Source organism: Ursus maritimus, unplaced genomic scaffold, assembly GCF_017311325.1.
Source record: "Ursus maritimus isolate PB19 unplaced genomic scaffold, ASM1731132v1 scaffold_11, whole genome shotgun sequence".
Lineage (NCBI taxonomy): Eukaryota > Metazoa > Chordata > Mammalia > Carnivora > Ursidae > Ursus > Ursus maritimus.
The window spans coordinates 60,993,737-61,008,001 of record NW_024423453.1 but is presented as its reverse complement, the minus strand read 5'-3'; the positions used below and the strand labels follow the sequence as shown (position 1 = coordinate 61,008,001).

Genomic DNA, 14,265 nt, shown 5'->3' with positions numbered 1-14,265 from the left:
ACCCTGTACTTTTTCTGGGTCTATTAAAACAATTGGAACAGCCATGATTTGCTTACATAGTAGATCTTACAAAGTAGGAGATAGACATTGATTGATTAATTCTATTAAAATGACAATTGCAATTGTGATAAGTGCTATTAATGAGGAGCACAAATGTGGGAAATATTTTAGCAGAGTTTTACAAAATCAGAGAGAATAGTTAAGATTTCTTGAGATAAATGATACTTAGATCATAAAGATAATAGAAATTAATTAGATGACGAGAGGACCAATGAGCATTCCAGGCAAAGGTAATGGCCAGTGGTAGGTTGTATCAGAGGCATTGAAGAGAACATGGTGAGAAGGCATTGGATTTCAGATCTAAATTAGAAGGTAGGGCCAAGAAGATTGATATGATATGTGAAATAAAAACAGGAGTCAGGGTTATAAAAGATTTTTATCCCAAGAAATGGAGGGATGAAGTTGCCATTAACCAAGTTTGAAAACAATGAAGAAAGAACAAGTGTGTGTGGGAACAGAAGGAGTTTGATTTATGTTTGCTCTTATTAGAGAGCTGGGTTGCCAGCAATCTGTGATTCTTTTATTCTAGTTTCAGAAATTGAGATTGTTCTAAGCTATGCCTAGTCTCCTGTTAGCCCTCTACATTTCTGGTTCATTCTTACTCAAAATTCTTTGAGATCTTAAAGTCACTCATAGGAGTTCACCTCCTAGATGAGTCCTGAAATATAGTTTTTGTCCCCCTTAAATCCATAAAGCTTTCAAAACTCGTACACAGATTGTAAACTACTCAGCTACTACTCAAGTTTTTTCCCCACTCCACCCCACCTCCAAGAGAAATGCAGCTCTAAATATTTGCTTCCCTTCTATGAATTTCCTTTATCTTAGGTCACAGCCATGTTATTTTCCATTGTGTTTTTAGCTCTTCAATGCACAGATTTGTTTTAAACTTGTCTAGTTGTTTTCAGTGTAAAGTTCCATTTGTTTATAACATTGGTTTATACATTTAATGTTTAAGTGGCTTGGCAATAAACCTCTCTATACCTTACTTTCTTCACCTGTAATACATAGGTTATAATATCTAACTAGCAACATTGTTATGAGAATTAAATGATATCATGTATGTGTGCCTGGGAGATCAGGAAGCAGCTCTCATATTTATCATAAATTAAAATAGCCTAAATCAAACTATAGATATGAGTTCAGAAATGAGATCTTTAAGGTGATAATCATGTTTGACTAACATATTGCTCACAGTAGCAAGAGTCAAGGTCCTAGTGCCTTGTTAATTTTTAGTTATTTTTCTGAGTCTCCAGAGGTATTCTAGAATAGTTCTTTTATATTCCTCCACTGTGGTCTCCTTTTTCAACAATTAGTATCATCTCAACTTAAAGCCTGCTTCACTGCATGTGTCTTCATGGCAAAAATGATTCCTTTTCTAAGGCAGAATGCTTTCATGTGAAATACTCAAAACTTCACATACTCCTAAATATCCCAGTTTCTCTTTAGTTCTCTTAATGAGACCAAAGCCACAAAGAAATGGGAAGAATGCACATCTCTTCCATTCTGTGTTTTGTTTTTCAAACAAATATCAATTGCTTATATTTCTAAAACTCACAAAGTTCCAAATAATAACTGAGAATTTTTTTTTTCACAAAGAACTATAGTCCTACAAGACTGGTTGTGGATCTATAAACTACAAGGTAAACTGCGTTTCTCCATCATACTCCAAACCTTCTCTGCCTCAGGAGTCTGGGCACTAATTTATTCTCCACAAGTCACCCTTCCTTCTGTGCAAATCAATTCATGATGGAGTTTTGTGGCCCCATGTGCCAAGACTTGTCTCAAACCCCCTTTATGTTGGCCAGCTACATCTTTCATATGTTCTCTCAATTTTAAGGTGCATTTAGCAGAGGTGAATAGGTATTGACAATTATTCTAAATTCATCTTAGAATCATCCACATTTAATGGTTATTTCTGTCCTCCAAAAGTGGATGTATTTTATTTTCTTGTCTCAGTGAGGAAGACAAAGGAGAGAGAAGAGGAAGGAAAGGGACATCTTTTTGATGAATTTTTATTTTTATTTTTTTAGAGAAAGAAAGAGAGAGAGAACATGAGCAGGGTGGGCAGGGGTAGAGGGAGAGGAGAGAGAGAATCCTAAGCAGACTCTGTGCCCAGCAAGGAGCCAAGAGCATAACCTGAGCTGAAACAAAGAGTCGACATTAACTGACTGAGCCTCCCAGGTACTCCAAATTTTGATTTTTTATTTCAAGTCTTAAGAAAAAAGGTTTCTGCCAGTATCTCAGAAATTGAAGTCTCTGAACTTCAAGTTGCATGTCTCTCTACAAATAAGAATATATAAAATACTTAACTGAAACAAATGTTCATTGATGGGAATGCATATGAGTCTATACACAATTTCCAAGAAGATTTAATAATAAATAGTTGAGTAATTAAGACTAGGTAAGAGTAAATAGTAAAAATAATAAATACAATACTTGATGCAGTAGAGAAAAGAAGAGCCAAGTGTGGGAGGCAGACAAATTAACAGATTTGAGACATTCATAAATAAAAGACTTCTAAAAAATTCAAAGCTGTTTGTTTCAAAAGTACTGATCATGAGTAATTTGCTAAGAACCTTAGTAAGTTGCTATAAATATGATAGCTTTATTGATACTCAACATGTTTGAACAGATGATGATGTTTACTATTTAAAAATGAGAGAAAGATTTCAGATTGGTCATATGGAGCTTTATTACTACAAGCTTTCTTCAATGACTTTCTTCAATACTTTCCTTAAGACAGTCTACTAATGTTCACATGGTGCAAGTCTCAGATATTACTGTACTATGAAGGAAGTTCCAGGATCAATATGCCAGAGCAGATGGCACCTGGATGGCTCAGTTGGTTAAGCAGCTGACTCTTGATTTTGGCTCAGGTCATGATTTCAGGGTCCTGGGATGGAATCCCACCTTGCACTCCATGCTCAGTGGGGAGTCTGTTTGAGGATTCTCCATTTTCCTCTCCCTCTGCTCCTCTCTCCACTCATGTTCTCTCTCTCTCTTTCTAAAATAAATAAATAAATCTTTTTTAAAAAATGCCAGAGCAAGAACTGTAGGTGATAGGAAGTCTTCCATACGCATAGCCTCTAATCCTTTCAGAAAAGGAAGGGATAGATGATGTAGAAATGCTTTTCAGCCAATTACTCCATGTAGTTTCATTTCCAATAATTCCTTCTGAGTCAAAATTGTGACTCTTTAGAAATAAAATCAACTGTCTTTAAGCAGTTGGATGGGTCTTGTGTCATTGAAAGGAACATAACTAGTAAAGAAAATTGGAATAATTCTCGTCTCAGAATTTTCTCATTTTTTATAGGCATCATTCTGCAAAGCTTGGTTGTGAATCCCTGTTGCAAAACATGAGATTTTGCTTTCAGTGGTAGGAAGAAGGGAGCCAACGAGACAATCACCCTCTTCACTGTAGCCTCCTTCTCAGCTCCTGCTCGCTGATACTTCCCAGGGATTCTCTGTAGACTTCAGATGGGCCCAGAGAGAGTAATCTACTGAACTGTGAATACTTTAAAGATTCAAATTTGTATTCTACATACTTCAGCTTCTTAGCACAGTGCTTTGCACCTAATAAATTATGAGAACTCAAAATTCATTGTTTCAACATTTAACAGATATTTAAGTGCATTTTGACATGAGAAAGGATATTTTTATATAATAAAAATGCACCATAATTTTATTGTTATTGAACTTTCCTCAGTTTTACAAATCTCTATAAATCCTCTCCTCCATAAAAGCAGGGAGAAACCTATCAAAAAATCTGACAACCAACTTTTTCAGAACTCTGGCAATTAATCAGAGATTTGCAGTAATACATGAAGTAGTTTAATCAAGAAAGACAGCTGAATATTGGTAAGAACAATAGGATTTGTGCCTATAACTTGTCCTATTCTTGTCTTCCTTACTTAGCTCCATGGTAGCGTTATAAAACAATCACCTGCAATTATAGGAAAAAACAACAACCTGGAAGCTACCAGGGGGGACAGAAAGGTGTTTGAATTCCTTTAAAGCCTCATTGTTGGAGAATTGTCATTATTTGACTTGTCTGGAGGTTCTTTGGAAGACTCCGCTTACAAGACTGCTTTAGACCTAACTTGGAGCTCACTCAGTATGAGAATCTTTTCCCTGGTAATGTTTGTCAAAAGCATTTAGAGGCAATGTTTTAATGTCATGGGTGGCCAATGCAGTGAGTAACAGTGGGGGCATTCTGGGTATCTAGAAGACTACGCATATGTATGGGGCTGTCAGCATGCCCAGAGTTATGGGCCTAATTGCATCCTTTCAAAATTCATATGTTGAAATCCCAACTCCTAATACCTGAGAATGTGACTTTATTTGGAGATAATTAAGATAGAATGAAGTCAGATGGGTTGGTCCTATCTATGACTGGTGTCCTTCTAAGAAGAGGAGATTAGGACACAAGCATGTGGATAGAGAGGAAGAAACAGAGAGGAGATGACCATCTGCAAGCTGTGAAGGAAGGCCATCAGAGATTAACTCTGCCAATAACTTGATCTTGGACCTCTAGATTTGTGAGAAAATTAATTTCTGTTGTTTAAGCCACTCAGTCCATGGTACTGTTAAGACAACCCTACCAAACTAATACCCATAGAGTTGTGTACACGCTCAGGAAAGACCTGAGAAGACTTAGGCTCCGAACACTGGTTGGCCTTGAAGCCCTGTGCAAATGGCAAATAAAGGCAAAGGCAGAGTTGTTAATTGCCCGACTCAGTGTTGAAAGTGTGACCCCACAAACACAGAGCCTCCAGAAAATCCTGGGAGGTTTATTGGTTTTAGAAATTTAAGAAAATCCCATGGGGCGCCTGGGTGGCACAGCGGTTAAGCGTCTGCCTTCGGCTCAGGGCGTGATCCCAGCGTTATGGGATCGAGCCCCACATCAGGCTCCTCCGCTATGAGCCTGCTTCTTCCTCTCCCACTCCCCCTGCTTGTGTTCCCTCTCTCGCTGGCTGTCACTATCTCTGTCAAATAAATAAATAAAATCTTTAAAAAAAAAAAAAAGAAAGAAATTTAAGAAAATCCCTGTCCAATTATCAGGTGATTTCTAAGCCACCCAGACAGATAGTTCCATGGTCATACACAATAAAGGATGGAGACTCTACAGAATTAGTTCAGAAAAGCCAATTAAAAAAAAAAAACAGCAACAACAACAAACCTTAGGAAGGAGGGAGAATATGATTTACAGAATTACCATACTATATTATTTAAAGTGTCCCATTTTCTGTAAAAATATTATGAGACATTCAAAGGGGAAAAAGTATGATTCATACACAGAGAAAAAGGACAATCAATAGAATCTTCCCTGAGAAAACAGACAGTGGAATTACTGGACAAAGACTTTAAACCAGTTTTTTTTTAAGATTTTATTTGTTTATTTTAGAGATAGAGAGAGCTAGGGGAGGAACAGAGGTAGAAGGACAAGCAGACTCCATGCTGAGCATGTAGCCCAACACAGGGCTCAATCCCATGACCCTGAGATCATGACCTTAGCCAAAATCAAGAATCAGACTCTTAGCCAACTGAGCCACCCAGGCACCCCAGACTTTAAACCAGTAATTTTATTATTTTATTTTAAGATTGTTTGATTGATTGATTGAATGATTTGAGAGAGCATGAACATGAGACATAACATGAGCAGAGGTGAGGGGTAGAGGGAGAAGGACAAGCAGACTCCCCGTAGAGCCCAATATGGGGCTTGACCCCAGGACCCTGGGATCATGACGCGAGCCAAAGGCAGATGCTTAACCAACTGAGCCATGCAGGTGCTCCTAAACCAGTTATTTTAAATACATGAAAAAAATAAAAAAACTAAACTAAAGGAACCCTTGTCCAACGAACTAAAAAGAAAGTATGACAATAATATCTCCGCAAATACAAAATACCAACAAAGAGATAGAAATTATAAAAAAGAACAAAAGAGCAATTCTGGAGTTGAAAAGTAGAATCACTCAATGAAAAACTCAGTGCTAGTTTCCTATGACTACTATAACAAATTACCACAAACAACAATGATTTATCTGGTTCCAGAGGCCAGAAGTCCAAAGTCAGTTCACTGGGCCCAAAACAAGGTGTGAGTAGGACCATGCACTCTCCAGAGGCTCTAGGGGAGAATCTGTTCCTTCCTTTTCCTGCTTCTCCTGACTGCTGGTATTCCGTGGCTGTGCACATCACTCTAATCTCTGCTTCTCTGGTCACAGTGCCTTCCCCCTGTAGTCAAATATACCTCTGCCTCTCTCTTATAAGGAGACACGTCATTGCATGTAGGGCTGACTTGGATAATCTGGAATAATCTCCCCCACACAGTGCAAAATGTGAAGGATTGTCAGTTTGGCATACATAATATTCTCTTGTTTGTTTAAGAGGTAAAGGTCAGGGTATTACCGGTTCAGATCCAGGTAAGTTGGTTTATTTGTTGTTAGGAGCATGTATAAGTTTACTTTCTGATAACGGAAAGGAAGGATTTTGTAAAAGAAACACAGGGAATGGTTTAGAAGCAGCAATCTGTAGTTATGAGGGCTCTGACACTCCTTTCTGCCCTTTGTCCTTGGCCTATGGAAAATGAGCAAATGTTGCTTAAGAGGACACGGAAAAGTTACTTAAAACCAGATGGTAGAGAAAGTTTAGAGTTATTGAGAACATAGTGGTTTTTTAATGATGATGATGATGATGATGACATTAGAATAAACTTTCTAGAGATCATGGTGGCAGGGAGTTCAACTGACCAGTAATAAACAAAGGTAAAGGGTCACAAAGTAACATAGAGCCAAAAGAATAGAGAGATGAGAAACTTCTGGTCAGGTATAAAGCACAGCCACTGACCTGATAAGCGACTTAGAATGTCCAGAACTAGAAAGAACCTTCAGAACTGCACGATTGTTAATGGATGCTGTTAGCTGTGATCCTCCACTTTCAGAAATGTCACTCTCACATTATGATTGATATTGGATTTTAAAATTGTGCCTCTGTGTGTGGTAGACAATTCAACAGTGATGGCTGTTAAGACCCATTTTCACTACTTATTAAAAATTCCGGCAGGAGGAATTTGATACTGCTGACATCAAGCTGTGACCACAAAGGTTCAGGGCCTGGCAATGCTTGGAGCTGAATGACAGAGCTGGGAGGCTATGATGACTGACAATCTCCAGGAAATAACATCAGCCTGAATATATCAGTTTCAAACACATGTGTGCTCAGGAAATCTGCCTCACTTCCCTGAGCAAAGCTCTATGGATGAAAAAAATTATTTGATCTTAGCAAGCAGGCCCCGGCCTTCTGTGGGCCAGCCTAGGTAAATGAGGAGCTGGAAGGGGTGTCGTGACACTTGTGGGCTTCTAGGATGAGCAGCTGCAGAAAACGGAAAATGTTTGAATGAAAAAAAGTGCAAGAACTCTTTCCTTTTCCTGGACATACATTCTCATTGTATAATAGCCAGATGCATTAGCCACATTGACGGTAATTTCTCAATCTTAATGCACAAATTTTAGATCTGAACAAAAGGTACTATAGATGAATGACTCAAGGTGAAAGCAGAATGAATTTAACTAGGTATGTTACGAATATAGGAAGCATCTAATTGAAGAAAAGAACATTACTGTTTAATCTGTAGGACAGAAGTTTTATTACCATTGGAAAGAACTCACAAAACTTGAAAGGTGATGCTTTTCCCTCACTAAAAGCAATAAGAATTATATTTCACAGCTGAACTTTCATTTTATTTTTCTTACGCCTGAATCACTAAGGACACTTTTAACTAAAAATTGCAATTTAAAGTCAAGTTTGGTTAAATACAAATTTTGAAAGCCTACTAATTTGGAAATGGCTTTGTTTCCAGACTTAACACAAAATAATATCACCTCTACCTTTGGGCTGAATGCACATGAAACCTTATAAATACTGACTGTAGATCTAAAGACCTATCTGCCATTACGATAACATTCACTGTAGAGCATAGAAAGTTTTTTCTTTTTGTTTTAAAAGGTAATTTTGCCTACCATTTTTGTTCTCTATTTATAGTGACAATTATTAAGAAGACTTTTTGTTGTCGTTTTTTGTAAAATCTGAATGTTCTTCTCATTTGTAGCTTGGTTGCGACAAAGGAAACAGACAGTGCAAGATCTCGAAGTGCTCCAATGTCACCTTCTGACTTTCTGGATAAATTAATGGGGAGGACATCAGGGTACGATGCAAGAATCAGACCCAATTTTAAAGGTAATTGTTCTGCTTGCTATTATATATGAAATGTGTTTTGAATATGCTTAAACAAGGTAGATTTTCAGATTGATTCCACCAAAAATTCTAATGCTTATTTCCAGTAATCTTTCAAGTACTTATTACTCAAAGATATGTCTTGAAAGAAAAAAAAAATCTAGTCTCATGTTAATAGCTCTCAGAATTTGTCTTCTTTGGACCAATAGTGTTTCTTTGTCTTCCTTTGTTATACTTACTGTCATGATGATTCATTTTAGGAAATTTATGTAATTTCCTAAAATGATTATATAGTCACTGAATAGTGACTATATAATGAGTATAAAATGAATATATATTCACTATATATATGAATATATAAATATTTTATTTTTATATTTTTAACCATATATTATATATTTATATATAATTTCCTACAATATATTCCTAAAATGTATTCTTACTCACCGGAATGGAAGCTTCTTTAGAGCTGGCAATAAACCATATTTTAAATTCCCCACAGCAAGACTCTCCATATTGTGGAGAATCAAACAGTTGTTGAATTTATGTGCAAGGAAAAGAGTCTGAATAACTAAAAGCTACTGATAACATTTTAAAAATTATTACATCTACCAAGTGTTTTGTCTAAATTTATAGGAAAGAGTATAATTGTTAATTCAAGAATATTCTTTTTTTATTCTTCTGATTAATTTAATGATAAGCAACACATTTATACAGGTCATATGTAGAGTATCCAGAACCACATTATGTCCCAGGGTAAAAGATTAGAAAGCTACTTCCGTGCCCATACTTATTTTATATATCTTGAATATTATTCTATTTCAACAAAGAAAATAATCCAAATTATAAGAATGCCTACCTTTTCCATGAGATTCAGTTAAGCTATTTTCATTCTTAAAGGTGAAAGGAAATACACTGTAGTCTATAATACTTATTTTTTTCCTGAATCTGTTCTTATGGGAGTAAAAAGAAAAAGAATTGCTTAGTAGTGGTTTAAGAATTATTTAGAGAGGACTAATAAATACCAAGAATGGGTAGCAGGAGAAAAAAATAAGAGTAAAATTTGTTGATAATTTATAAGTAAAAAATTATGAATTGCAATTTCAAAATGATTTTGACATGTAGATTGCTTTCCTTGATTTGTGTTTAAACATTTTGACCATAATATTTTTATTTTATTTTTATATTTTTTTATCATAAATACATTTTTTAAAGATTCATTTATTTATTTTAGAAGAGAGAGAGCATGAGAAGGGGGAGGGGCAGGGAGAATCCTAAGCAGGCTCCACACTCAGGGCTCACTTGAGGTGGGGCTCCATCTCATGACCCTGACTGAGATCATGACCTGAGGTGAAATCAAGAGATGGTTCCTTAACCGACTGAGCCACCCAGGTGGCCGACCATAAATATCTTTAACTGCACAAAAGGGAAACACTAAATGTAAGCTGTGAGAAAATAGTATAGCTTAAGAGATATCATACACAAATGAAACGAGATTTCAGCATTATGAGGATCTTCTACAAATTGAGAAAGAGGAGTATCCCTGACATTAGGTTGAAAACTAACTTTGAATTGATCTTGAAAAATATTCAGTTGTCATATTAGTAAACAGTGAGAAACATAATCAGTAATTAGTGGATTCATTATGGTGATTCTATTCAATGATTCAGAACTATTGCTTTGTTTTCACTGAAAAACTGAAAAGGAAAATGTATTTTATTTTTAAATATCTGTGAACATTTTTTTAAAATCACATAAACAGACTCAATGGATATCTTAATAAAAATACAGGTAAGTCGTTAACCACACAATAGCGGTCCCAGTGCCTTCGATGCTCTCTTGAAAAGTTCACTTTTATTTTATTTCAGTCATTTAACAGACAAAGGAAAATTTTAAACCATCTTAAATGTGATTAGTATTACTATTTATGTGTGAGGCTGGGAAACGACTGAAAAGATTTGGTCTTACTTAAAATTAGTACTGATTTTTTTTTAATAAGAATACATTTCTAAAAACTAGCTGATAACCAAAGCCAATTTAGAAGTTACTAGATTTTTTTAAAATTGAGAATAGGAGAATCAATTTTTACTTCCCAGTGTCCTTAAAGGAACAGAAAAGAAAGGGGAGGGGGATTTTCTCTCCTTTATAGTTTTTCAAGATATCTTATACTCAATATCAGAAAAGCAGGTGGATGCTCATTTGATTACCACACATAATGTCAATTTTTTCAAACCAATACCTTAATGGATTAGTTCTTAGCTAACACTCGGTTTCTCACCTCTCACTGAGTGAAAAGTTGTTGTCTCCACGGAAGCTTACAACTTCCTCCCCAAATTAAGCACAATCAACACAGTTTGATTTTATAGCGTAAAATAACATCATAATTCTTTGGCCATCATTTCATTGCCTAATATTGAAATATAAATAGAATATATTTAAATGTTTTTGCAGTATTTAGGGACTAACAAACTAAATCCAAGACATACCAGAAGATGATTAGACAGAGAGGCAGATTAACCCTTCTATTGTCAGGTACCTAGGAACCCACCAGCCCTCTTTAAGAAAGAAGTTCATCAGGCAGAATTATGAAGAAACTGTTCTGGTAATATTTAACTCAGTTTTTCTGTGTGGTAGCTCACAAGACTAAAAATACAACGTCCCTCCCCCATATGAATTGTTTTCCCCCTTGTCTATATTTTTAAAGGAATTTACCTGGTTAATCAAATAAACTAATTTAAACTGGGTATTATATATATATTTCACCTCTCAATTTTCAAAGACAGAAATTAATACTGTAAGGATTTAGGGGCATGAATATCAGTAGCATGATATTCAACTAGTCTTTTTTTTTTTAATAAGCAAAATTAAGTAATTTTTTTCAAAGAATAGAAGTGGGAATTGGCCAAAACAGATGTAACAATATATTATAATAACTTAATTGATTTAATCCTCACATCTTCATAGATTAAAATGTTAATAAAAACTAATAATAAAAATAATTTACTTGGATAATTGCTCAAGCAATAGGCAAGTGTTTTCAAATATAAAAGAATTGGAAAAAAACCTCTCAGGGTGTTTAAACTCTCAGGGATTTACAAATTTTGTAAAAGAAAAACATAACATCTCAGTATTGACCTTCTCAGACAATTTACAGAGAATAAGTAAGAATGTTCAATCTGATTAGCAATCAGCAGAGTGCAAATTGTATACATTAAAAGGGAACATATCTTGTATGTATACATTAAAAGTATGTATACATTAAAAGGGAACAGATCTTGCGGGCCATAGTGGAGACCGACTATTAAAAAATATAAATTGGCTTTGTTAAAATGTTACTTTGATTTTGTTCTTTTATATACTGCTAATTTAAAAAAAATCTAGATGTAGACATTTTTCTTTAACGTAAATTATGATACTTGTTTGTATTTTTTGTCACATTTCTCTAAAACAACCTACACCTTTAAAAAAAATCTTACCTGTTTAAGATTAAATATTTTTTTAAGATTCTATTTATTTATTTGAGAGAGAGAGAGAGCGAGCACAAGTGGGATAAAGGGCAGAGGGAGAAGCAGACTCCCTGCTGAGCAGGGAGCCCGATGCGGGACTTGATCCCGGGACTCCAGGATCATGACCTGAGCCGAAGACAGACGCTTAACTGACTGAGCCACCCAGGCACCCAGGATTAAATATTTTAAATATGTTATTAAAATATACCCCCCAAAACAGGAGTAAATAATTCTCTTAAAACACTTTAAATTGGTACCAAGGACAGATAGGACAGTCTCTTCATCAAAAATTATCTTAGTAATTAAATTAAATATAACTATTAGCTACTTATAAAAATAAATATTGAAAGAAATTAAAACATTTAAATATCTGACTCACCAATATTATCTTTCTTGTTCACTAATTAATGAACTGTTCTCTTCCCCTCCAGAATGTTCATAACTTATCTTAAACTTTTATGAGAATCAAGTTTCTCCAAAAAACCCTCTTTGCCTTGAGGATAATTTGCATATGAAAACAACTCCAAACCTCTGTTATATCTTAGTTCTGTCACATATAATGATTTCATGAACTATTATAAAGAATACACTTAATAACAACAACTGGGTTTAGAAATGATCTGAGAGGGGTGCCTGGGTAGCTCAGTGGATTAAACATCCTACTCTTGATTTAGGATCAGGTCATCATCTCAGGGTCTGAGATTGAGCCTTACATCGGGCTCCTCACTGACCATGAAGCGTGCTAAAGATTCTCTGTCTCCCTCTCCCTTTGCCATTCTCTCAATAGATAGATAGATGGATAGATAGATAGATAGATAGATAGATGATAGATACATAGATAGATGATACATAACCTTAGAGATAAATAACCTTAGAGTCTGCTATTAGCAAGTAAAGTTCCACATGTCACTAAACTTGTTAATCCTTCAACAGAAGATAGAGTTTTGCACAAATCATTATTTCAAAAATTTGGTCTTAGCAGAAATGGTGTGTATAGAAGTAATTATTTCCATTTTGAAAGACAAAAATAATAGGTAGGCAACACTATTTCTTCCTTGCAGTTTGAAAGCTTTTCTCTTTCGAACTCTTCCTATCCAGAGGAAAGCAGAAATGGAAGGGCACAGTGACAGGAAGCCGTGCATAATACCCTAAACCACTGGGTCTGGAGAGGTGGTGCTCAACACACAGCCCCACCATGTTACTCACTGGGAGTTCCTGACGATTTCAGGGAAGACTCCCAAATCCTTGTAACCAGCAGTTTCTCGAATTCCTATTTATATCCGACTCTTTTAGTTTTCAAGTTCTTCTCTTTTTTTCTTTCTTTCTTTCTTTCTTTCTTTCTTTCTTTCTTTCTTTCTTTCTCTTTCTTTCTTTTTCTTTCTTTCTTTCTTCCTTTCTTTCTTTCTTTCTCTCTCTCTCTCTCTCTTTCTTTCTTTCTCTTTCTTTCTTTCTTTCTTTCTTTCTTTCTTTCTTTCTTTCTTTCTTTCTTTCTTTCTTTCTTTTCTTCTTCCTTTCTTTCTTCCAAGTTCTATTTCTCTCTGTCCACAGAGAGAGAGAGAATAAAACAGTTTCTCATTTTCAAAACAGGAGAAAGTTGATAGACACACTGTCTGAGCTCTGATGTTTCTGATCATCCTTTTTTTTTTTAATTTTTAGACTTTTTAAAGAATGGTTTTAGGTTTACAGAAAAACTGATTGGACATTACCAAGAGTTCCCACATCTCCCCTTCCATCTGCTACAGTTTTCCCTATTGTTTACATCTTGCATTAGTGTGGTATATTAGTTAGGATTGATAAATTAATATTGATTAATTATCGAATAGCTATTCATCAGCAGTTAATAATGACGTGCTGTTGTTATTAACTAAAGTCCATTGTTTACCTTAGGGTTCATTCAGTCTTTGTGTTATACATTTTATGGGTTTTGAAAAATGAATCACCCACATGTAACTATCATTACTGTATCATGCAGAAGTTTCGCTGCCCTGAAAATCCCCTGTGCTTCAGCTACAAATGTCACTCTCCCTTCCCCACCCAAATCTCTAGCAACCACTGATCTTTTTACTGTGTAGAGTTTTGTCTTTTCCAGAATGTCATATAGGTAGAATCCTACAGTGTGAAGACTTTTAAGATTCACAATATGCTTTTAAGAATCCTCCATGTCTTTTTGTGGTTTGATAGCTCATTTCTTTTTATCACAGGATAGTATTACACAGTAATCTCTTGTTTATCCATTTGACATGAAAGTAACTATATATTATGGAGCTACAGAATTCTAGCTGAAAAGTTTGTAGATGTTCCATTGCCTACTGACATTAAGTATTATAACAAAAATCAAAATCCTATTTTGATTTTTGCTCCCTTATATGTAGCCTATATTTTTTCTAACTATGCATATTTTTCTTCTAAAACAAAAGTATGGCTTACATTAGCATTGTTTTGTATTATTCTCCAAAACAGCTCTCTTTCC

At 35.2% G+C, this 14,265-nt stretch overlaps 1 protein-coding gene across 2 annotated transcripts in view; it reads left to right on the top strand.

Annotated features, from left to right (window-relative positions):
• GLRA3 (glycine receptor alpha 3) overlaps positions 1-14,265 on the top strand; it is a 181,348-nt gene that overhangs the window by 28,381 nt on the left and 138,702 nt on the right. For both annotated transcript variants that reach the window (XM_008705064.2, XM_008705065.1), the window contains exon 2: positions 8,165-8,292. In XM_008705064.2, the coding sequence (XP_008703286.1) occupies positions 8,165-8,292 (128 nt within the window). The remainder of the gene's footprint in view (positions 1-8,164; positions 8,293-14,265) is intronic.